The sequence below is a fragment of the Lepidochelys kempii genome, chromosome 28 (genome assembly GCF_965140285.1).
Source record: "Lepidochelys kempii isolate rLepKem1 chromosome 28, rLepKem1.hap1, whole genome shotgun sequence".
NCBI classification, from domain to species: Eukaryota; Metazoa; Chordata; order Testudines; family Cheloniidae; genus Lepidochelys; species Lepidochelys kempii.
Genome location: NC_136407.1, coordinates 7,728,654 through 7,753,180, shown reverse-complemented (window position 1 = coordinate 7,753,180; position 24,527 = coordinate 7,728,654). Strand labels below are relative to the sequence as shown.

The 24,527-nt window shown below is 50.2% G+C and overlaps 2 protein-coding genes across 2 annotated transcripts in view; both read left to right on the top strand.

Moving 5' to 3' along the window:
* LOC140904197 (uncharacterized) overlaps positions 1–24,527 on the top strand; it is a 142,846-nt gene that overhangs the window by 65,799 nt on the left and 52,520 nt on the right. The window contains exon 6 of the mRNA XM_078850898.1: positions 20,014–20,442. Coding sequence (XP_078707024.1) covers positions 20,014–20,442 — 429 coding nt within the window. The remainder of the gene's footprint in view (positions 1–20,013; positions 20,443–24,527) is intronic.
* LOC140904130 (E3 ubiquitin-protein ligase TRIM15-like) lies at positions 4,756–15,886 on the top strand. Its single transcript, XM_078850795.1, has 5 exons — positions 4,756–4,971; positions 6,955–7,185; positions 7,478–7,500; positions 7,939–8,054; positions 15,372–15,886. Exons 1-5 carry the CDS (start codon positions 4,756–4,758, stop codon positions 15,884–15,886), a joined length of 1,101 nt encoding a protein of 366 aa, XP_078706921.1.

The window sequence follows — 24,527 nt, the reverse complement described above, 5'->3', positions numbered from 1 at the left end:
TTTGAATGTTATAATTCCTGATGTCAGATTTGTGTCCATTTATTCTTTTACGTAGAGACTGTCCTGGTTGGCCAATGTACATGGCAGAGGGGCATTGCTGGCACGTGATGGCGTAGATCACATTGGTGGATGTGCAGGTGAACGAGCCCCTGATGCTGTGGCTGATGTGGGTAGGTCCTATGATGGTGTCCCCTGAATAGATATGTGGACAGAGTTGGCAATGGGGTTTGTTGCAGGGATAGGTTCCTGGGTTAGCCGCAGAGCCCTTACCCCGTGTCCCCCTTCCCAGCTCTGACACTGCAGAGCCTTGCCTGTGTCCCCATTCTCATTCCCCATTCCCCAATTCCCACCTCCTCAAATACATCTGCAGTACATGCCCCTAGTCTCACCCCTTACAACTTAGGGTCATGTTCCATTTTGGGTCTGGGTTCTTCATCCCACCCCTTTTGGACCCCATGGGAGGGGTAAGGAGTGAGGCATTTCTTTGGTCTTTTCGTGTTTTATACCTTCCCCGCAAAGCCCCTTTGCCCCTCCCCACTGGTTGCTCGACTTTGCCTTCAGATAGGGGTTGAGGCAATCTTACAGTGTGCTCTCAGTAACACTTCAGCTGCTCTTCCCTGTTCCCACTGTACTCACAAATCCAGCTGACTAGCCGGAAGCAACATCACAGTGGCTTTGTCCCTGGTTTGCACATTTTACTATAAGAGTATCAAAAAGTCAAACCCCAAATTCTACCCCAGGGTAGCGAACAGACCTAGATACTGACACTGATTCCCCGGTCTGGTGTCAAAACGTCATTTGCATTTGACGTACCAATGGGACTGCCTTTCTCAGTTGTTATTTTGGCTCTCAGTCCCGCCCTTAGTGCTTTTTTGCATGTCACTGCTTGTGTGTGGAGCTTGATTCTCAAATATTCACTGAGGGCCGTATACGATCTCCTATTAACTCCTTCTCAAAAGGCAAGAATCTACTGTAACTTTTGCTGAACATAAGAACGGCCACACTGGGTTTGACCAATGGTCCAGCTAACCCCGTATCCTGGCTTCCGACCGTGGCCACTGCCAGGTGCTTCAGAGGGAATGAACAGAACAGGTTAATCACCTAGTGATCCATCCCCTGTCGTCCACACTCAGCATCAGGTAGTTTAGTGACACCCAGAGCATGGGGTTGGGCTAATAACCATCGGTGGACCAATTCTGAGGAATGTACCTAACTCTTTTTGAACCCTGTTATAGCTTTGGCCTTCACAACTTAATGAACATTTAACTTCCACTTAGGCTCCGAGCTTCATTGATTTCAATCCTTGATTTCACTGGAAGGTAGCAGGGGGTGGGACTAGGTGACCTCCTGAGGTCCCTTCCAACCCTGATCTTCTATGAATTTAGGAACCTACGCCCTTGTCGTCCCTAATTCCCACTCACGGGGGCTCTGATTCGAGCTGATCAAAACATTCAAATGTCAAAAGAGGACTTCTCTGTGACAACGTTTGCAAAATGTTCACACTTTTCCCACGAGTTCAAGTTTGGGCCCACGCACGGGTCATTCTGGGCGAAGGCGGGGCTCTTGCACCAGACCCTGCCTGCTAGAGTTGTGTGGCTGGTCTCAGACCTAGCTCCCTTTCACGGCGAGAAAGAGATTCATGACAATATGAACAGCCAACATCTGCCTGAGTCTGCAGGCAGGCCCCCGGACTGCGAAGCACAGCGAGCGTTGCAACCTGGGTGGAGGTCAACTAGCTCCACTGAGACCACGTGTGCAGACCTGGCCCCCACTGCTCTTGGGGGCCCCTGGGCTAATTGGTGTGGGGGTGGGGTGGGGTTCTGCCTTTCTGGATTCTGCTGGATTGGCTTCTCTTTGAGGTCGTTCACACACCCTGCTTAGCATAGGTGCCCACTCTGTTGTCAGGTATTTAGCACCCACCAGCAGCCAGCTCCCCCACCCCAATGCATCCCTCCCCCCAGAGGCCCCATTGATCAGCTCCTGCCCCTCCCTCCCACACTCAGGGGAGGCGGTGGAACTGGGCAGGAAGAGGTGGGGGGGGCCTTGGAGGAAGGGGTGGAGTATGAGGCAGGGCCTGGGACAGAGCAGGGGTGGGAAGAGGTGGGGTGAGGGTGGGGCCTTGAGCTGAGTGGGGGTTGAACACCCTCAGGGAAAGGAGGAAGCCAGCACCTGTGTCACGTAGCTCCCCTCCTTCATTCTGACCTGCAGGCTCCAGGGTTCAGATTTTGTGGTACCAAGGTGACATTGCACTTGCAGTAGGTTTTATTATTATTCTGTGCATTATCTGGATCATTCTCCTACCCCAAAACCCTGATCAAAGATCTTGGCAGAGATCTTTTTTTTCACATCCCCCCTCTCCAGGCTAAATCTGGGATACTGAATTAGTGGGTGAAACTTTAATCCTGTGTAATGCATATAAATCAATAAACCAGCAGAAAGGCAGATTAGGTTACTCAAGTGTAGATTTTCACCACAGCCTCAACTTTAATAAGCAAAGAAATGTGGATTTCAAGGGAATACCTACTCCATTCTCTGCTACAGACTCTGTGGAACTCCTTGCCACAGGATGTTGTGAAGGCCAAGACTATAATGGGGTTAAAAAAAAAAGACTAGATTAGTTCATGGAGGACAAGTCCATCAGTGGGTATTAGACAGGATGGGCAGGAATGGGTGTGCCTAGCCTCTGTTTGCCAGAAACTGAGTAAGGGCGATAGGGGATGGATCACTTGATGGTTACCTGTTCTGTTCCTTCCCTCTGGGGCACCTGGCATTGGCCACTGTCAGAAGACAGGATACTGGGCTAGATGGACCTTTGGTCTGACCAAGTATGGTCAGTCTTATGTTCTTATGGACACACTCCTAAAACCATTGTCAGCAGTGTGATGGGTTCGGTCACAGAGATCCCCTTGGGACTGTCACCTGATGTGTTGAAATTACCTCTGAGCCCATTTTCGCTGCCAGCTTGGGACTCCAGAACCCTGCCTTGTTGAGCCAGACATGCTAGCCTGCTGCAACACAGACCCAGGGTTTGGTCCACGGCCCCAGAGTTGCAGACTTAACTAGAAACAGCTCAGCAGGTTACCTGCCTCCAGCACCGAGACACCCAATTCCCAATGGCATCAAAACCCCAAATAAATCATTTTTTTTGCTCTGTTTAAAGCTTATACAGGGTAAATTCATAAATTGTCCACCCTCTATAACACTGAGAGAGAGATACACACAGCTGTTTGCACCCCCAGGTATTAATCACTTACTCTGAGTTTATTAATAAACAAAAGTGATTTTATTAAGTATAAAAAGTAGGACTTAAGTGGTTTCAAGTAATAACAGACAGAACAAAGTAACTCACCAAGCAAAATAAAGCAAAAACCCACAAGTCTAAACCTAATACATTAAGAAACTGATTACAGGTAATATCTTACCTTCAAAGATGTTCCAGTAAGCTTCTCACACAGACTAGACTCCTTCCTAGTCTGGGCCCAATCCTTTCCCCTGGTACAGTCCTTGTTAGTTCCAGCTGACATCTCAGGTGGTAAGCAGGGGTCTTCTCATGACTGGCCCCCTTTGTCCTGCTCCACCCCCTTTTATAGCTTTGGCACAGGCAGGAATCTTTTGTCTGTGCTTGCCCCACCCCTGCCTCATCAATGGAAAAGTACAAGGATTAAGATGGATTCCAGCCTCATGTGACATGGTCACTGTAAGACCCCTAATCTCCATTCTTCCTGGGTTGGCCCACACGTAAACAGGGAGGTTTGCAGGTAAATAAACCATTTACAACCAATTGCCCTAGTCAGTGGGAGCCATCAAGATTCTAAACCACCATTAATGGCCCACACTTTGCATCACTACAATAGGACCTCAGAGTTATACTTCATATTTCTAGCTTCAGCTACAAGAATGATACAGGCATTCAAATAGGAGGAATATATTCAGTAGGCAAGAGACCTTTTGCATAAAGCATATTCCAGTTACATCATATTCATACTCATAAGCATATTTCCATAAAACATACGGAGTGCAATGTCACCAGAGGGATGCTGCCCCTGCCCAGATATGTGCCTTTGACAGAAAGCGGTCTACACCCTGCACCCAGTGTATCCATCTCTCTCGCCCTGTAAAGCAAATCCTTAATTCTGACCTCAGCAAAAATGGCTTGTGCCTGGAACAGAGCCAGGGCCCAGATTGCTGAACGAGTAACAGCATGTTAAGGATTTCCTTTACATCAAGAGAGCTGTAGGCATAACAGCTCTGCTTGGATAAAAGTGGCAACAGTCTCCCCTAATCACAGGCTTCCGGGAGCTGGGGTCTAACAGCAAATATCATGAGAGTCCTGATGAAATCATGGGAGCTGGCAACTCACTGAGCCAGAGCAGCCCTGGTGTAAATGAGAATCAGATATTTGAAACACTGATTCCAGGTTAGCCAAGTTTTTAGAATGTGAGTTTCAAAGTATCCCTCCTTAAACACCTGCTCTGGCAAGCTCATTAGCACAGGGGGATGCTCGCACCCACGAGAGGTCCTAGTGACCCTCTACACCAGCACAGGGGCTGATTGCATGAGGGGGGGCAGAGCTTTATTGGTACTTTGATCACAAAAGCCCCCGGGGCTGGTAATGTTAGCGGGGGCTTGTTCCAATGCAGCAAACAGCATGAGTCAGTTCCAGGAAAGGAAACACCCAGTTACTGTGGCAGGTGGAGTGAATCTCTAAGTTCAGGAAAGTGAAACTTACGCACTGGTGCTGTCTAGACGGGAGCCATGGCTGCAGAGAGCACCGCACAACGTCTCCTGGCTGATGGGCACAGTTTCTGCAGAGCCTGCATCGGCCAGCGCAGGGAAGGGTCGGATACAGACTTCGCCTGTCCTCAGTGCGGAGAAACTGCTCAGCAGAGAAACCTCACACGTGGTGACGCATCCCGGGCTCACGCCGCTTACCGGCGGGTTCCCATCCAGGAGGCTGCCCAGGAGTACCAGGTAAGGAATCGCTGCCCCGTCTAATTCATTCTAACTGCATTTTAATGACAGGTTCATTTCACCCCAACTTGCTGATCAGACTCGATTTCTCCCCCCTGCATCTTTCTGCTCGGTAAAGCCTTCACGGTATGAACAGTGATACGGAAAGAAATGTGTAGAGGGATATGACGTGAGAGGCGGAAATGAAGGCAGGACAGATGACTGATGTGGGTGACTTTCCTCTGGGAAGCTGGAGCGCCCTTTTCAAACCACTTCCCCCTGGCAAAATAAGGGAACTCGCAACTCAAATGGAACTGTGAAAGGATCAGCGAGGTTTTGCTCACCTGCGCTGCAGGCCAGCGTACCTGGGAGTGCTAAGGGGGACTTACGACTAGCGGCTGGTTTTAGAACGGCTTTGCCTCACAGTCCGTATCATCCCAGCAGCCCCTGCAGACCAGTCCTGAGACCTGACCTCCATTGGCCTGGGCCCTGCACAAAACAAGAGTGAGGGACAATCCCGGCCTATCTCCCAGAGTCCACTGCTTCGGGTAGCTTTGCTAGGCACGGTGGGGCAGCTACCCAGAGGGCATTGCAAATGAAAGGGTTTTGGACCGCGTAGAGCAACCGTTCTTAACACAAATCAGCCACCCCCAAGTGCTTAGAATCATAGAATCATAGAATATCAGGGTTGGAAGGGACCCCAGAAGGTCATCTAGTCCAACCCCCTGCTCGAAGCAGGACCAATCCCCAGCTAAATCATCCCAGCCAGGGCTTTGTCAAGCCTGACCTTAAAAACCTCTAAGGAAGGAGATTCCACCACCTCCCTAGGTAACGCATTCCAGTGTTTCACCACCCTCATAGTGAAAAAGTTTTTCCTAATATCCAATCTAAACCTCCCCCACTGCAACTTGAGACCATTACTCCTCGTTCTGCTTAGACCAGTTCTGTCCAACCAGTCCAGTCCCCCGGGGTTCAGGGCTGAAATTCAATGGGAGTTGGGCTCCTTTGGGCATCCCAGATAGTATTTCTAACCCCGGTGGCTTCTGGGGTTTGTATCACTTTGTTAGTTAAACCTTTTAAACAATTGGGTTATTGATTCACCACCATGTGACTCCAGCTTTCTCCACTGGTTTAACTCAGTGGGGAAAAAGGACAAATAATTCTAAAACTGCCTGAATATAAAACGCTCCCAGTCTCTATTCATGAAGATTCATTTCCTTGGTGTCCCTGATGTCAGAAAGGGCTGACAGTCACCTACAAAGTCTTGGGTGGGAAAACACCCTCTACACACAACTAAACAACCAGAGCATTTCTGTTTCACCAGAGGAAGATCCAGGCCTATTTGGAGACTCTGAGGGAAGAAAAGGAAAAGCTGAAGGGATTTAAATTGTTATTAACCTGCAAGGAGCTGGGGAAGGAGGTCTCTTTGTAGGCAGATTCCTCTGTGGCCTTGGGGAATGAGGACTTGTTGTCTGCATTGCTCCATGACCAGGGATTAGATTCACGTGGGCATCCACACACATACGGGGGGCCTGAGAAGTCCTCTCCCAGGATCAGGCCCACCTCATATTCTACAGAAGCTAAGCTCCCATTGCAACGAATGAGTTCATTTCTAGCCTTTGTGGCTTTCCCAACTCTCCTCCCAAGCTGAACGGACTATATCCCAGAAAGTGCCATCAGCTGGAGCCCGCAGGCATTTCTTGCACTGTTTAATAATTGCTTCATTCTTTTTTCTCCTCTGGCATCTCTGCCTCCTGCTGCTCTGGGTCAGGACCGAGGTAGGTCTCTGATGACACAGTGCCATGCCCCTGTCAGACCTGCACACATCCCACGAAGAGCTATTAGGAACAAAGAGGAAGGTGTTACGAAATCCGCTCCCTAGTAACTACGGTGTGTAGTCAAGTGTCAGATGTAAGGCAATTCTCTCTCCTGCATGCTCAGCACTTATGAAAGACCCTAGACTTTCTCTATATGTCCCTTCCCCACCCCTCTTTTAAAAAACAGGTACAGACAGAAAACGAGAGGCAGAAGATTGTGTCTGAGTTTCAGGATCTGAAGATGTTTCTAGAGAAAGAAGAGCGACTCCTTCTCGCCCAGCTGGGCAAGCTGGACGAGGAGATTGTGAAGACACAGAAAGACCACGTCACTCAACTCTCCGAGGAGATTTCCCGTCTCAGCAACCTGATCAGTGAGCTGGAGGGGAAGTATCAGAAGCCAGCGAGTGAATTCCCGCAGGTGAGACCGAGTTAAATACACCCCAGATCCCAACACAGGGACAGGACAACATGGGGTCCAGCAGTCAGAGATCACAGTGTAAGTCAGTGTGTGCATTGCTGACGTGCAAATTATTTTTGTTTTTGGAAGAGTTACAGACTCATTTATGTTTGAGATTACATTAATTCAGCCAATGCATGGCCCTGGGGCCAGGGAAGTGCCTCTTTCCCATTAGCTGCAAAATCCCTTTCCCTTGTCCTCCAGAGTGTGGCATGAGGGACTGAGATTGTTTTTCTCTCTCTCTCCCCTCTAGGACGTCAGAAGCACCTTGAGCAGGTACGTGGCTCTCACTTCCTCCCCCTTGTGCTTCACAATGCTGGGAAAGGGCTTGGGGACCATATGGGCACCATATCCCCCCAAGGCTCTACAGCAAAAGGTGTGGGGCAGGGTCACACGCTGGATGCAAATATCTCGGATGAACTTAATCCCCAGGCACTCACCCATCTATACAAGACTCTGGAATTCTCTAGTCCATAGGAAAGATGGACCTCTTTCATCCTCGGATCTGGCCTCTGCAGGCCAGATGGGAAGGATATTAATGGGGCCACCGCCTATGGGGGAAGATTGCAAAGCCCTGGCCCGTGCTGCATCTGCTCAGAGGCTGGGAGGAGAGGATTTCTAACTCCAGGCTCCATAAAGCAGCAGCTTCCACCAGCAAGGAATTATAATGAGTCAGTAAACGAAATATAATCATGTGAAATTCTCTCTCTCCAGATGTGAGATGGGGAAGTTCCAGCAGCCAGTGGAGATTTCTCTAGAGCTGGCAGAGATACTCAGCGATTTCTCCCAGAAAAATTTCGCTCTAACGGAGACTCTGAGGAAGTTCAAAGGTACCAAGAAGGAATCTAGGAGGGGAAATGAGGGTGTGTCTCTGAGACCGTGGGAGGAGATGGGCTCTGGCCATCATAATTACAGTGTGTACCAATTTAATAAAAGCCAGAAAGTGGAGAAACTGAGCAGATGGAGCAGGGGCCAGGCACTGGGATGTCTCACGGTGATTCACTCTGTGAGCCTTGGTAAAATTGTTAAGGTAAAAACATAGCAAACTGTGGGTGCCTCGGTTTCTCTCTCCCAAATACTGAACGGCAGGACATGTGCGCCTGAGCTGGTATCATCCACCACTGCAGCTTGAGGCAGTGGGATTTGCAGCACCACTGAGAACCAGGCCCCAGGGGCCTGAAGTTTGGCAGCCAAAATTTAGACCTTAAATTACAGGTCACTTTTGAAATGTGGACCCAGCCCATCCTTGGGCACCGGCCCCTGTGGCAGCTCGGGTGAGCCAAAGGTGCAAACCCAGGCGAATCCCTACAACACAGGGAGCCTTTTGTGCCTCCTCCCCAGCAGCTGCAGGCTCAAGAGGTGCTCCTGGGTGGGCAGGGAGTGGAGTTGTTGAAGGCAGGGCGGAGGAGGAAGGGGGTGGGACAGGGGTAGAGGGGCATAGCCAGGGTAAAGCTTCGCCATTCAGGGCCCTGATCCTGCAAAGTCTCCGCAGCCCATTGATGTCAAATGAGCCGAAGGGTGTAAAGTTCCATTCATGCTAAACTCTTGCCAGGATCTGGGTCTAGGTTACGAAAACCTGCACACGGAGAATGAGAGTAACCGCCTGGGGTCTGGAGGAAGAGGGACCCCAGGGAAAGCCGTCTCCCACGTCATTCTGCTTGGGGGGGGCTGGGAGGGTTAATGGCCGTTTCTGTGGATGCAAGATGCCTGAATGAAAGCGAAAATAGAAAGTGTCGGATTCTTTGATTAAAGAGCTGGGCGTGGCTCTGTCCCTCGCCAACGTTTTCTCTCACGTAATTAAAACACAGTTCTGTCAGCTAAGGGTGGGGATGTCTCTGTAAACATGACACCTGAAACCTCATCTCCTTTCCCCTTTCCCTCTCCAGACTTGCTGCCCTCTGAACTGGAGAGAAAAGGAGGGGAATCCCTCCAGTCATACACACCAGGTGAGATTTCACACGGAGATTATCTGTAAAGGAAGAGAAAAATCCCTTGAAAGGATTTTCACAAACTTCAGAGTAGCAGCCGTGTTAGTCGGTATCCGCAAAAAGAGAAGGAGGACTTGTGGCACCTTAGAGACTCACAAATGTATTTGAGCATGAGCTTTTGTGAGCTACAGCTCACTTCATCGGACGCACAGATCCCGAAATCCCGAAAGAGGAGCAGCCCCAGCAGGGAGATGCAGCCGGGAAAGAGGGAGCGAGGCAGTTTCTGAAGCCAGCCGGGGGGGAACTGCCAGGGCGTCTCTGCCCGGTCTCAGGCTCTCAGGGCACAGAAGCAGCTCCACGGGCTGCTGGTGTAAATCAAAGACCAGGGGCTGTAATCTTTGTGGCCCTTTTCCCCCTCCGTGCTCTTTGCCATCTAAGCTAGAGCAGCGAAGGGGGGAATCTCTGGGATCACACACCCAGGATGAGCCTGGGGGGAGCGCGGGGGGGGGAGAGATTTTCCTTCAGTTACCAGGAAATTCCCATGAAAGCAACTCTCCCCCACAAGAGTAACCAGACTCACTCTCACCACCACCCAGCACCCAGAGCTCCTGAAGTGTGACCTGGTCATTTGTGTAGACATTGACAGGCCTTTCTAATATTACATTCAGGGTTGTTAGCCGAGAGATCTCTCTCCTCATGGCTGTCACATCCTTCCCCTTTCCCCCAGGATGCTTCTCCAACATCCCAACTTTCCTTTGGGCTGGGCTGGGCTCTCCTGTTGGGTTTGCTTGCTGGCGTGGGTAGATGGCGTCTCTCTAAGGCTGCCAGTTTGTGTCCTCTCTTCTCTCTGGGCTGGGGAAGGGCTTACCCCGTGGTCACAGAGCCACAGGTCCAGTGCTCTTGGACAGCTCTGGAACAGTACCTGGGGGAACCCCTTAGCCAGACCCTCGGAGCGTCACACTCTCTCACGAGGGGAAGCCACGTGGCTTCACCTCCCTCTGGGACCTCACCTCAGAGCCGTCAGCCCCCCTGCTTCAAGCTGTGAGCTCCCTGCAGTGGATCCGCTTGAGTTGGACAGACACCCGAAGGGAGCAATGCACCCCCACCTTCGGCATCTGCAGTGACTCTCAGCCAGCCTTGGTGAGCCCTGAGTCTACAGCCCTCTGACCCCTCTCTTGCCCCAGTTCAGGGGAGTGTGTCCCCAGCTGTCAGCAGCCCACCCCTAACAACCCCCACCTGGCCCCTTGTCATAAATATAAAGGGAAGGGTGAACACCTTTAAATCCCTCCTGGCCAGAGGAAAAACCCTTTCACCTGTAAAGGGTTAAGAAGCTAAGATAACCTCGCTGGCACCTGACCAAAATGACCAATGAGGAGACAAGATACTTTCAAACCTGGGGACAGGGGGACGGGACGGACAAAGGGTTCTCTCTGTCTGTGGGATGCTTTTGCTGGGACCAGAGCAGGAATGCAGGCCAGAACTCCTGTAAAGGGCTAATAAGCAATCTAGTTAGATATGCGTTAGATTCTGTTTTGTTTAAATGGCTGATAAAATAAGTTGTGCTGAATGGAATGGATATTCCTATTTTTGTGTCTTTTGGTAACTTAAGGTTTTGCCTAGAGGGATTCTCTATGTTTTGAATCTGATTACCCTGTAAGGTATTTACCATCCTGATTTTATAGAGGTGATTCTTTTACTTTTTCTTTAATTAAAATTCTTCTTTTAAGAACCTGATTGTTTTTTCATTGTCCTTAAGATCCAAGGGTTTGGGTCTGTGTTCACCTATGCAAACTGGTGAGGGTTTTTATTAAGCCTTCCTCAGGAAAGGGGGTGTAGTGCTTGGGGGGATATTTTGTGGGGGGGAGACATTTCCAAGTGGGCACTTCCCCTGTTATTTTTGTTAGACACTTTGGTGGTGGCAGCATAAAGGTTCAAGGACAAAAGGTAAAAGTTTGTACTTCAAGGAAGTTTTAACCTAAGCTGGTAAGAATAAGCTTAGGGGGGTCTTTCATGCAGGTCCCCACATCTGTACCCTAGAGTTCAGAGTGGGGAAGGAACCTTGACACCCCTCCTTAGCCCTTTGTTCTTCTTCAAGGGATGGTCCCGGTTGTATTCCATCGAGGGTTTACGCCATGTGCCTGGAGCTGGAGAATTTGAAAGTAGGAGTCTTCGCTGGTCCGTGCATGCACCCTTGCTTTGTGTCATGGTTTTGTCCGAGGCAATAACCGGCAGGGTGGACCGACCGCGCCTTCAGTTCCTTCTCACCGCTACATGGTCCGAGTCGGAACTGCTAGTGTCCTCTTGTCTCTGACGCACTTAAACCCCCCCACACACACACACACACTTTAGAAGTGTACATCATTTGTTTTATTCAGGTTTGTGCTGGTTTTACTCTAGTTTTAGTGTTTAGCAGTAGTTTTAGGAGATAAGAGACTGCAGGGTTCCGTTTTCATTGGTCCCCCCGATCCCAATCCAGCACCCACGCCTGGTTACTGGTTTACGCCGGAGACGCTGGGGTTCCAGATCTGCACCTCCTGCCCGTGTTCGTTCTCAGTCAGTGATGAGCACCAACGCTGCCTCTCCTGCTTGGGAGAAGCTCACATTTCATCCAGGTGCAGCATCTGCCCGTCCTTCCCAAACCATACCTCGAAAAGCACCTCATGGAGGTCGCCATGAAGCCAAGTTGCATCCAGGCTGGGGAACACCCACCCCCACATACATCAGCCTGAGAAACCCAAAGCGCACCTCCAACGGTGGAGATCATGTCCGGTTCCACCGGTACCGGTACTATGGATCCCGTGCTGGGGCCTAGTCGGGAGCCAAGGATGCATGCGCTTAAGGATGGCAGTGAGTCTTCCTCCAGGCCCAAGAAGGACCATGGGTCCTCCACCAGTTCCAGCCACCGAGAAGTGGCGCTTTCCAAGGCTCACAAGCACAAGAAGTCGCACAGACCGCCAGATCCACTGGTACCAACCATCGAGCCACGCACGCCTTCCAAGTTGGCAGCCCCTAAGTCAAGGGAACCATCGGTTTCGGAAGAGTCCCCCACTCCGGCTCTGGTTCCGGCTCTGGAGCGTGTGCCACTGACTGGGGAGGTTGGAGGCGGCAGCCGGACCTGTTTACCTCTTTGCTCTGGGGGAAGCGAAGTCTCCATGTCTTCCTGCACAGTCAGCGCCAGGCGGGGATGTGATCTCCAACTCTGGACTTCCCTCAGTCGAGTCACACTTCTACCCACTCCCCTATGGTTCAGACAGATCCCCCCCCCCGGTTCCGACGGTACCGCCTCTTGAGCCAGGCTCTGAGTTCTCGTTGGAGGATTCGGATGGCGCGCAGGGGCTGCCGATCCTCTACCGCTGCTATGAATATCCTAAGGGACCGCCAAGTTTCTGAGAGTCCCTTATTTTTCTCCAACAGAGAAACCACTGTCATCCCATTGCCTGGGGCCCTCCACAGCATCCAGTGGATCCATCTTGTTGGCCACACGGGGGGTCCTGGCCACAATATCTACCTTCAGAGCCTCCACATTCAGCAAGACTGGATTCACTGTTTGGCGGGCAGAAAAGGGGGTACCATGTACTGGCTAAGGGGTCTGAATTTCTGTTCTCTCATCCTCCACCCCCTTCCCTCATGATACAAGCAGTAAGGGGATGGAGGATGTCCTGGTAGAAAAGGAGGGTAAGCCGCTGGACCTTCTGGGGTGCTCGTCAGCCAGCCTCCAATTTTGGATTTCCAACTACCAGGCCTTATTGGCCAAATGCCACTTTCTCAATTACGGTAAATCGGAGGACTTTACAGACAAGCTTCCCTAGCAAGATCGAACCCATTTCCAAGCTATCTAGAAGGAGGGCAAACTGTTCGGGTGCCAGGGACCCAAACCCAGTCTTGGGTCTTCTCAGAACCTGTCCTCCCATTCAACCTATCACTCTGCAATGGGACTTCAACCTTGTTCTCTCAACATGAATGAAATCTCCCTTTGAACTATTGAGTTGATGGTCCCTGTCCCTTCTTTCCATGAAGGTCATTTCCCTGGTAGCTCTTACTTCCGCATGAAGGGTAGGTGAACTGGGGGCCATGATGGTGGGTCCCCCTTTCACCACATTCTGTAAGGATAAAGTTTCCCTGTGCCCACACCCCAAGTTTCTGCCAAAGGTTGTCTCCTGTTTTCATCTTAACCAACTCATATACAGTACTCACTTGCTTTCTTCCTTCCAAAGCCTTATGCCTCAGTGGAGGAGAGACTCCTTCACTCCCTTGATGTCTGCAGGACCTTGGCCGTCAACCTGCAGAGGGCAAGACTATTCAGGAAGTCCCCTGGACCGTTTCTCACTCGAACCACTTCCAGAGCTGGGTAGGGCAGCCACATGAAGTTCTGTACATACTTTTGCTGTGGATTGCTCCTCGGTGCAAGACTCTGCGGTGGACGTCTCGTTTGGCGCAGCCGGCCTCCGACCATTCCACCCAGCCAACCTCTTCCTCCCACCCGCCTCCAAATTAGGAGCTGCTTGTTAGTCACCCTCAGTGGACTACAGTAGGGACCGTCACTCGAAGAAGAGGAGGTTACTTCTCTCTAACCGGAGGTGTGGTCCCTACCTGTATTCCACTCCCCCTGCTCTTGCCCCTCCACTGCGGATCGGTCCAATTTGTGGTGGAGAAGGAACTGAAGGCATGGTCAGTCCGCCCCACCCTTTATCACCTCACATGAGGTGAAGCAAGGGCGCGTGCACGGCCCAACGGATGCTACTTTTGAATTCTCCAGCTCCAGACGCATGGCACATGCGTAAACCCTCAGTGGAATACAGGTAGGGACCACACATCTCAAAAACCCTCCAGTTACAGGTCAGTAACCTCCTCTTCTCCAGCGGGTCAAACACAGCTGGCTTCCTGCAGAGTTTGAGCCATCCATGGTCGTTGGTTGCTAGGCGCCAAATGACTGTGTAATTGGAGTGGCCATTGTCTTGTGGGACTCGCCAGGGACATGGGCCCAGGCTCCAGGCAGTCAGGCATCGGTCTCACCTGGATTTCTGACTCTTTGCAGAGGGTAAACAACCTTTTCCCACCTCTTCATTAACCATGCAGCATATGGGGGAAACTGAGGCCCACGCCACATTCATACGAAATATTACAGAAAATTCCCACTCCATCACACCCACCCAATGTCCTCTCCTACGGTGTACTCACTGGCCTTAAATCATTGGCTCTTCCCCAGGGCTGCATCTTCATTTCTGATCCCTGGCCTGGGAGCGTTGGATGCATTTGGGCAAGAAAGATTCCCTTTTGGGGTCCAAAGTTGGTACCTGCCTCCTCTGGACCCTCCTAATTAAACGTTTTTGATGCCTTCCTTGGGAATGGAGCAGCTCCTGAAGGGAAACAGGGAGCTGTTTGCAACCTCTATAGCGACAGTAGAAGGCAGAGAAGTGGGTCCCATTACCCAGGTTGAGAAACTGCAGTGACATAGAATCAGAGAATATCAGGGTTGGAAGGGACCTCAGGAGGTATCTAGTCCAACCCCCTGCCCAGAGCAGGACCCATCCCCAACTAAATCATCCCAGCCAGGGCTTTCTCAAGCCGGGCCTTAAAAACTTCTAAGGAAGGCGATTCAACCATCTCCCTAGGTAACCCATTCCAGTGTTTCACCACCCTCCTAGTGAAAAAGTTTTTCCTAATATCCAACCTAAACCTCCCCCACTGCAACTTGAGACCATTACTCCTTGTCCTGTCCTCTTCCACCACTGAGAACAGTCTAGATCCATCCTCTTTGGATCCACCTCTCAGGGAGTTGAAAGCAGCTATCCAATCCCCCCTCATTCTTCTCTTCTGCAGACTAAACAATCCCAGTTCCCTCGGCCTCTCCTCATAAGTCATGTGTTCCAGACCCCTCATCATTTTTGTTGCCCTTCGCTGGACTCTCTCCAATTTATCCACATCCTTCTTGTAGTGTGGGGCCCAAAACTGGACACAGTACTCCAGATGAGGCCTCACCAATGTCGAATAGAGGGGAACGATCACGTCCCTGGATCTGCTGGCAATGCCCCTACTTATCCAGCCCAAAATGCTGTCCGGACGTCTCTGTCCGGGGCACCTGAGACTGAGCAGAGGCAGCCACCCGGGATCCAGGACTGTCCCAGCCAGAATGGGGCAGCCGGGGAGTGTGAGGAACGGTCCCAGCCTCCCCCAGAGCTGAGCTCTGCCCCTAACGCTCGGCTTTTCTCTCCCCCGCAGTGCACGTGACTCTGGATCCGGACACGGCCCATCCCGAACTCGTCCTCTCTGGGGATCGGAAAAGCGTGACATGGGAACATAGGCAGCAGGCTCTGCCCGGCAACCCTGAGAGATTCGACCGACGTCACTGCGTGCTGGGCTGTGAGGGGTTCACCTGCGGGAGACATTGCTGGGAGGTGGAGATGGAAGTGGAGGATGAGGGACGCTGGGCGGTGGGGGTGGCCAGAGAGTCTGTGAGGAGGAAGGAACGGATCAACCTTAACCCCAAGGAGGGGATCTGGGCGGTGGAGCTGTGGGGGCATCAGTTCCGGGCTCTCACCTCCCCTGTGACCCCCCTGAGCCGGGTCCCCAGCAGGATCCGGGTTTGTCTGGACTGTGAATGGGGGCAGGTGACATTTTTCGATTCTGGTACCGAGGCCCCGATCTTCACTTTCCCGCTGGCCTCTGTCGCCGGGGAGAGAATCCGCCCCTGGCTCTTAGTAAGATCGAGCAGTGGGGTCAGACTGCATCCCTGAGATGGGGTGTGGGGGTGGCAGCCGGCAGGGACACAGAACTGATTATTTGGGATTTGCGGTGGGGAGAAGCTGGAGTCCTGCACCAGCAGGCTGCTTGGGAGAGGGAGACCGAGGGGGTGGGGGGGGTGACCTCCAGCTTACCAGGGAAGGGATGCTGTTCTTGGTGGTAGGAGATGACAGAACAAGGAGTAATGGTCTCAAGTTGCAGTGGGAGAGGTCTAGGTTGGATATTAGCAAACACTATTTCACTAGGAGGGTGGTGAAGCACTGGAATGCGTTACCTAGGGAGGTGGTGGAATCTCCTTCCTTAGTGGTTTTTAAGGCCCGGCTTGACAAAGCCCTGGCTGGGATGATTTAGTTGGGGTTGGTCCTGCTTTGAGCAGGGGGTTGGACTAGATGACCTCCTGAGGTCCTTTCCCACCCTGCTAGTCTATGATTCTATGATTCTGGGAAGGATTTGTGTGTGTTGGGGGGTAAGTTAAGTAAATAGGTTTAAGTAAATAGGGGTCAAAACTGGATTTAGTTGAACTGGTGCGTCCGGTTATTTGTATGCAGCTCCACGGATTAAAAACCGTTTCTCGTCAGAGCTCCTTTCCGTCCATGTATTGAAAGCTGCCACATGCATTCTGGTAAATCTGCCCCCAGCGAGTGGCCACAATGCTTCAATCTTGTAAAAGGTTGGATGGGAACAGATACAGCCAGCGGGAGCTGAGAGCGCTGGTTGCTGTACAGGATCCAGGGACCACGGCCCCAAACCTGCAGGGGCCACCCCGTGGGTCCAGGGGTCTGTCCATCGGGGGCAGCTCAGAGAGGGAAGAGGCAGCACCCAGGGTGTTGTGCCGAGGTCCAGGAAACAGCAGCCAGACAAACGGGGTTGAGTGAGGGCTACAGATCACAAGGGACACATTCAGCAGAAAAAAACCCAACCCTGCAGCAATGAGGTCCTTCCCCTTAACATCCCCTCTCTGCTAACAGCATCCAGCTGTCCAGAAAAGGCAGGGGGGAAGAAGCTAAAGTGTAGCCTGTGCCTAGTTCATTTTAATTAGCTGTAGCCACAACAGTTACCCCCCTCTTCCGCCGTAGTCAGATTTCTTACTGTGGCTTCACGTGGCCACTTCCCAGACTCTCAGCACCCACCTCGGAGCTGGAAAAGGCTGCTTCAGGGAAGAGCCCGAGCATCGCCCGAGGAATGCAAGGGAGACCCGGAGCGCCCTGCGGTCTGTAGGTCTGGCCTACATTCCTTGTTCCCAGAGATCTAACTTTGCATTTGGCTGTGTGAACGCACCTTCTGTCTGAATGGGCCCAGCTTACCCAGTGATCGGGTCCCTGTGTGGGACTGGCCTGGCCCCAGCATTATTTACCACCCCACCAAGCTGTGTATGAGCAATGGTTGTATGGTTCCTGCCAGGGCATGGATGAAAATGCTGATGAATATTGGTCCTAGAACGGATACCTGCCAGGATGTTCTTAATTTACTTTGAAAAAACAACCCTAAGCAACCAACCAACAAACCTGGCTCCTTCACACACAGTAGAGCTGATGTTTCGGGCTGTATTCATCTCCATGAGGTGACTGAGCCACTTCACGTCTCTCTGATGTTATGATACAGCATCTCTGATCTCTGATACAGCAGCTGTGTAGAGAAGCCCTTTCCCTCCTGTTAAAAGGATGACTCCTCCAAGCTTAGCTGGATTGTCTTGACATTTACTGTGCCTTGTGGGAGTGCAGGGTAGGGTGAGTGATTCAAACGTAGGGTCATTCGATCTTCATGTTCCCAAGATACAGCTGGCTCCAAAACACAAAACAGAACGACAACAAACCGAAACAGAGACAACAGCATTTCATAAAATTCATAGATTCTACCAACAATGAAGTTTGAAACCCACCTTGGACACAAATCGGAGAATGAACTGCAAACAAGTGGGTGACATCCACCTCTGGCAGTGTTTCTTTATAATTATTTATTTTCGTTTGGAGAAATGTGAGGGGTGATATGGGGTGGATGGCAGAGGAAGCTGGGAGGCTGGAGACAGAGGAGTGAGGGGGCTGTCAACCCCAAATTCTCCCTAGGTCTTTTTGTTATTTCCTTATCTCAGTCTTGTATCAGCTGCAACATGTAGGTGATAAATACAACTGCCTAAATGATCGTTAACTCTTACAACAAGCCTCTTTCCATTCAAAATACTAGGAAATTAAATAGCAAAACAAACAAACAAATAAAAAAACCCAACCAAACCAACCAACCAAAACCAACCAAGCAAAACCCCAGAGAACAAAGAAACCCCACAACGTTGTTAAAGGAGCGTTCAGGTTCCCCAGTGACAGCTCCAGAATGTCGAGTTCATCAAAACTAAAATTTTGGAACACCAGGAAACATAGAGTTAATGTACATGGCAACACAGCGGCCTCTTTGAGAGGTGCCCCAAGACCCCCACAGCACTCGCCCTCTGCCTCTGGAGACAGTGCCTGGCACACAGGGAATAGGGCACACGACAACTGTCACATGAGTCTGCTCCCCAGAAACGAGCCCAAGCCTGTCGAATTTTATAACCCTCCCTGCCCTGTTACAATCCTTTCACCCTTACTCACCAGATTGCATTCAACAATCTGGTTGAGTTCAGTGGGTTGGTTGGTGGATGGATTGTTTGGGTGGATTGATGGGTTGTTTGGTGGGTGGGTGGGTGGGTTGGTGAGTGGGTGGGTGGATGGGTTGGTTGTTGGGTGGATTGGTTAGGTCGGTTGGAGAATGGGTGGGTGGATGGGTTGGTTGGTGGGTGGGTGGGTGGGTTGGTTGGTGGGTTGTGGGTGGATTGGTTGATTGGGTCGATGGGTTGGTTGGTGGTGGATTGTTTGGGTGGATTGATGGGTTGGTTGGTGAGTGGGTGACTGGATGGGTTGGTTGTTGGGTTGGAGGGTGGATTGGTTGGGTCGGTTGGTGAATGGGTGGATGGATGGGTTGTTGGTGGGTGGATTGGTTGGTTGGTTGGGTTGGGTGGGTGGATTGGTTGATTGGGTGGATGGGTTGGTTGGTGGGTGGGTGGACTGGTTGGGTTGGTTAGTGAGTTGGGATTTGGTTGGTGGATTGGTTGGTTGGTTGAGTGAGTTGTGGGTTGGGGGTGGATAGGTTGGGTGGGGGAGTGGATGGGTTGGCTGGTTGGTGTTGTCACCATTCAATTTATTATAGCCTGCAAAAAAAAAAAAACCCAGGAAGAAGTGGCTTTTCGAAATCATTGCTGGATTCAGATAACTTGGGACACCTGAAAGCTTGAGTCTGCTGGTACGGACACTTCCAGCTACCCCGTGGCTGTTTCTTTAAGAGAGGACTCACTTCCCCTCATGACAGACGTAGAAATTGCTGCCCGTTTCCAGCTACTGTTGTTACCTTCACTGCCTAACTCGGCACATGCTGCACGAGGAGAGCACACCAAGCCGTTCGGTACGAAACCAGATTTCCTTTAAAAAGTGTAAGGAAAAGCGACGAGAAAATGCGGCTGTTATTTTATAGCCAGAATGAGCTGTGCAACTTGATAACCTGAAACAGTGACTTGAAGTGTAACTATCTCAACAAAACCAGTGAGATCTGATCACACCCTGAAGACTGGTTCTTCTGAGAAGCTTTTACAATTGCAACCCTTCTGCCAGTCAGAGTTGGCAGCAACAAGGGGCAGGTTCAGTATCTAGGGGTCCCTTTTCAACAACAAAACAGAAAACCGTCTTGAGCCCCCATCCAGCGACCTGGGATAATTACACACACACATCCTGGGTGCCTCTAAGAGGCATACTTCCCCTCTCGCAAGCACAGAGTCTGAATATAGCAACTGTTCCTATGCCTGAGGCTTTGCTCTTCCTGTCCCAGCAGGTGGTGGGATGGCGCGTGGGAACAAAGAGCAGAATCCTGAGCAGGAAGGTATCGAGGAAATGGAACCGCCTGGGGCATTATTACAAAGATCTCAAGGGAATTTGTCCATGAGTCGGGAGCAGGGAAAAGCCTGTCAGAGTCAGCACAGGCCGGAGAATCAGCAGGAAAACCAGCAAGGGGAGGAAGTGGGTAAAACTATTGATTGTCAGGGAACTCACAAGCACCTCAAGGAAACCAGAGCCCAGGAGAGAATCCCCATGAGAGAAAGAAACAACATTTGCCCTGAGTGTGGGAAAAACTTCAGTAAACAGTCACACCTTATTCGTCATCAGAGGATCCACACAGGAGAGAAGCCCTTCAAATGTGGTGAGTGCGGAAAAACCTTTGCTTTGAGCTCAAACCTTATTAAACACCAGAGAACCCACACGGGTGAGAGACCCTATAAATGCTGTGAGTGCGGAAAAAGCTTTAGCCACAGCTCACACCTCATTAGACATCAGAGGATCCACGCAGGGGAGAGACCGTACGAATGCTGTGAGTGCAGGAAAACCTTCAGTTACCGCTCAGACCTTATTACGCATCAGAGGATCCACACAGGAGAGAGGCCCTATGAATGCTGTGAGTGCGGGAAAAACTTCATTGACAGCTCATCCCTTATGAAACATCAGAGAATTCACACGGGAGAGAGACCTTATGAATGCTGTGAGTGCGGGAAAAGCTTCATTCAGAGCTCAACCCTTACGAGTCATCAGAGGACCCACGAGGGATAGAAACCCTACAGATGCTCTGAGTCTGGGAAAACATTCCATCAGAGCTTAGCCCTTATTTATCTCTGAGAATCCACAAGGGAGATAAACACCATAAAACCTTGTCTAGGGTTGACAACAAGATTTGATTTTCTTTAATACTTTTGCTAATGCCCCCATAGTAAATTTTGAGGCTATTTCTACCATTTGCATCAGTGTTTTTTCTCTGGTCCGCCAGGTGAGTTGCGCACTCATGCCTTTTGCAGCTTGCTCTTCTCCGGGGTGAATCCGATGGTCCTGTCTATCAACTCCTTATCAGGTGCCCCAGAGGGAATGACCGAACAGGGAATCATCAAGTGATCCATCCCTGTCGCCCATTCCCAGCTTCTGGCAAACAGAGGCTAGAGACACCATCCCTGCCCATCCTGGCTAATAGCCATTGAGGGACCTATTCCCCCTAAACTTATCTAGTTCTTTTTTGAACCCTGTTATACTCTTGGCCTTCACAACATCCTCTGGCAAGGAGTTCCACAGGTTGACTGTGCATTGTGTGAAGAAATACTTCCCTGTGTTTGTTTTAAACCTGGGTAACCCCTCTATCTGACATTGGTGAGGCCTCATCTGGAGTACTGTGTCCAGTTTTGGGCCCCACACTACAAGAAGGATGTGGATAAATTGGAGAGAGTCCAGCGAAGGGCAACAAAAATGATTAGGAGTCTGGAACACATGACTTATGAGGAGAGGCTGAGGGAACTGGGATTGTTTAGTCTGCAGAAGAGAAGAATGAGGGGGGATTTGATAGCTGCTTTCAACTACCTGAGAGGTGGTTCCAGAGAGGATGGCTCTAGACTATTCTCAGTAGTGGAAGAGGACAGAACGAGGAGTAATGGTGTCAAGTTGCAGTGGGGGAGGTTTAGTTGGATATTAGGAAAAACTTTTTCACTAAGAGGGTGGTGAAACACTGGAATGGGTTACCTAGGGAGGTGGTAGAATCTCCTTCCTTAGAAGTTTTTAAGGTCAGGCTTGACAAAGCCCTGGCTGGGATGATTTAATTGGGGATTGGTCCTGCTTTGAGCAGGGGGTTGGACTAGATACCTCCTGAGGTCCCTTCCAACCCTGATCTTCTATGATTCTATGATTCTATGATTCTATGATTCTTGTGTTATGAGAAGGAGTAAATAAAATTTCCTTATTTACTTTCTCTACACCCATCATGGTTTTATAGACCTCTATCATATCCCCCCCCTTAGTCATCTCTTTTCCAAGCTGAAAAGTCCCCGTCTTGTTAATCTCTCCTCATACGGAAGCCGTTCCAGACCCATAATCAGTTTTGTTGCCCTTTTCTGAACCTTTTCCAATTCTAATATATCTTTTTTTGAGATAGGGTGACCACATCGGCACACAGTATTTGAGATGCGGGCGTACCATGGATTTATATAGAGGCAATTTGATATTTTCTGTCTTATTTTCTACCCCTTTCTTAATGATTCCCAACATTCTGTTCGCTTTTTTGATGGCTGCTGCCCATTGAGTGGATGTTTGCAGAGAACTATCCACAGTGTCTCAGATCTCTCTTTTGAGTGGTAACAGCTAATGCAGACCCCATCATTTTATATCGAGAGTTGGGATTCTGTTTTCCAATGTGCATCTGTTTTTTGTCTTTCATTTTTTAACTGGGGATGTCTTGCCCTTTTTATTACATTCAGTGCATGTCTAGATCAGAAGTAAAATCCACATAGGGAAGGTGCGAGGTAGAATAGTTCCCCAAATCTAAATAGCCTTAAAAATCTGCCCTCTGAAATCACTGAATGTGTTAAAAGTCTGTTGATTAATGCCTCAATAACATCTGTATGGAAGCTGGAGAGGGAAGCAGAAGGATTAGCCACACAGTGGTAACATCTAAGGGGGTAGATTTTAATTGGTTTTAAGGTTGTATCTTAAACCAGAACAGTCATTTGGTTTCAGGATTGACATATTCGCTGGTTCAGTGTGGATTCTAAATGGACGGTCATGTCGCTGGGTTACTATTTGGAGATTTATCATAGAATCATAGAATATCCGGGTTGGAAGGGACCTCAGGAGGTCATCTCGTCCAACCCCCTGCTCAAAGCAGGACCAAGCCCCAACTAAATCATCCCAGCCAGGGCTTTGTCAAGACTGACCTTAAAAACTTCTAAGGAAGGAGATTCCACCACCTCCCTAGGTAACGCATTCCAGTGCTTCACCATCCTCCTCGTGAAAAAGTTTTTCCTAATATCCAACCTAAACCTCCCCCACTGCAACTTGCAAAGTATAACAGTTCATTATCTGTTGTATTAATCTGATGATTTGACTACACTGATGACTTGATTCCAATGCAATATCATTGTTAACGCACTGACTTACTGATCTGACCTTAGCTTGATAGCTCTGTGTTCAACCCATAGTTAGTTTAGTCACGTTGATAGTACTTTGGCATTAGTGTTGTGTGTTCTTGCTTTTATTTGTTTGCTCGTTTTAATAAAATGTGTACAAGGGAGGTCAACTCATCTTTCAATCAGCAAAATGGACCAGAACCGTAGAAAATCCTGGGGGGAGATCAGCTGGTCCAACTTAGGGCCTAATCATCTCCCTCTGAATCAACCCTTTGGTTCTCAGATGAGAACAGCTGAGGGGGGGGGCACCACAAGGGAAAATGAGCCCCCCCCCAGACAGGCTTTTGGGAAGAGGAAAAGGGGGGCAGTGTGGCAGGGTGAAGCGGAGGCAGAGAGGTGGGGGCATCTCTCTGAGTAGGTGTGTGTATGTGGGGATGCCTCACTCTGCAATCGCTGTCATAGCCAGGACCAACCTGTGACGCTATCTGGCTTGCCCTGGGCTTGTGCCTGGTCAGGCCCAGCTCAGATGGTGGGCTCTGGTTTGAAGGGTGGTAAAGGCAGGTGAAGCATTTGTCCTTTTCAGTCACTTTGGTGCTGGCAGAGTAAATGTACATGTGTTAACAGGCCATATTGGGACATGGCTCTAAGAGGCAGAGTTAAGGTTGTGGGGGCAACCTTAACAGTGCATTTCCTGGTTTGCAGATGTTGGAGTTTTGCTGAAGCTGAGGTTCTGCAAGGGGATGATATCCCACCAGGCAACCTTAATTCTGCATTAATGAAGTGTTTTGCCCTTTCATTAACATAAGGAGTGGAGGCCCTGGCTGCCCACTAGTTATTAACCATCTTGCTAGTGTGACTCCTGGGTAAAACTCTTAGAAAGAAAACAATGGAAACACACATCAGCCAGGACTCCTTTAAGCCAGTCAAGTCCCAAAAGCAAGGGAAGGGGATATGAAAAAGTGCACAAGAAGCCTTCTTCTGTCTGAAGCAGGGAGCTCTGGGTTGTTCTTGGGATTCTTTAGCAATACACCACATAGCCTGTCTCTCATGCACTCTGCCCATTGCTGAAATCTCGCAGGGATTTTAACTCCATACCCCACGGGCTCCACGGCCTTCTCATTATTTCCAAACTGTCAAAAGCTAACGGGGGGGTTGCCAACACTTTGGAGGACAGAGCTAAAATTCAGAGGGATCTTGATAAATTGGAGGACAAGGCTATAGGCCACCCAATAAAATTCAACAAGGACAAATGTCCAGTGCCAACACTTAGGGAAGAAAAACCAAATGCACAAATACAGACTGGGGGACAACTGGCTTGGCAGCAGAACCACTGAGATGGATCTGGGACTGCAAAACTCCAGGAGCAATTTCCAGCGTGCGGGTGGGTGAGAGGAGCCCCAATGGACTGCCCCCCCGCCTCTAGTTTCCTCACTCAACAGTTGATCCACCAGTCCCCGGGCGCAGAACTGGGACTCACCCTCAGGGCAGCTCCCCATTACCGCAGCCACTCAGGTGGTGCGCCGAGCTCCAGATTTTTCAGCTGCAGCACGGCCCCCGTCTCGGGGTAGCCAGGTCCACGAGGTGCTGTCTTTGTGTCATGTTTCACAGAATCATAGAATATCAGGGTTGGAAGGGACCTCAGGAGGTCATCTAGTCCAACCCCCTGCTCAAAGCAGGACCAA

Excerpts from the sequence above, each read along its gene's own strand:
- LOC140904130 (XM_078850795.1), top strand. The coding sequence starts at position 4,756 with ATGGCTGCAGAGAGCACCGCACAACGTCTCCTGGCTGATGGGCACAGT. Across the intron at positions 7,186-7,477 it reads CAGCGAGTGAATTCCCGCAG|GACGTCAGAAGCACCTTGAG; the intron begins GTGAGACCGAGT and ends TCTCCCCTCTAG. Across the intron at positions 7,501-7,938 it reads GTCAGAAGCACCTTGAGCAG|ATGTGAGATGGGGAAGTTCC; the intron begins GTACGTGGCTCT and ends CTCTCTCTCCAG.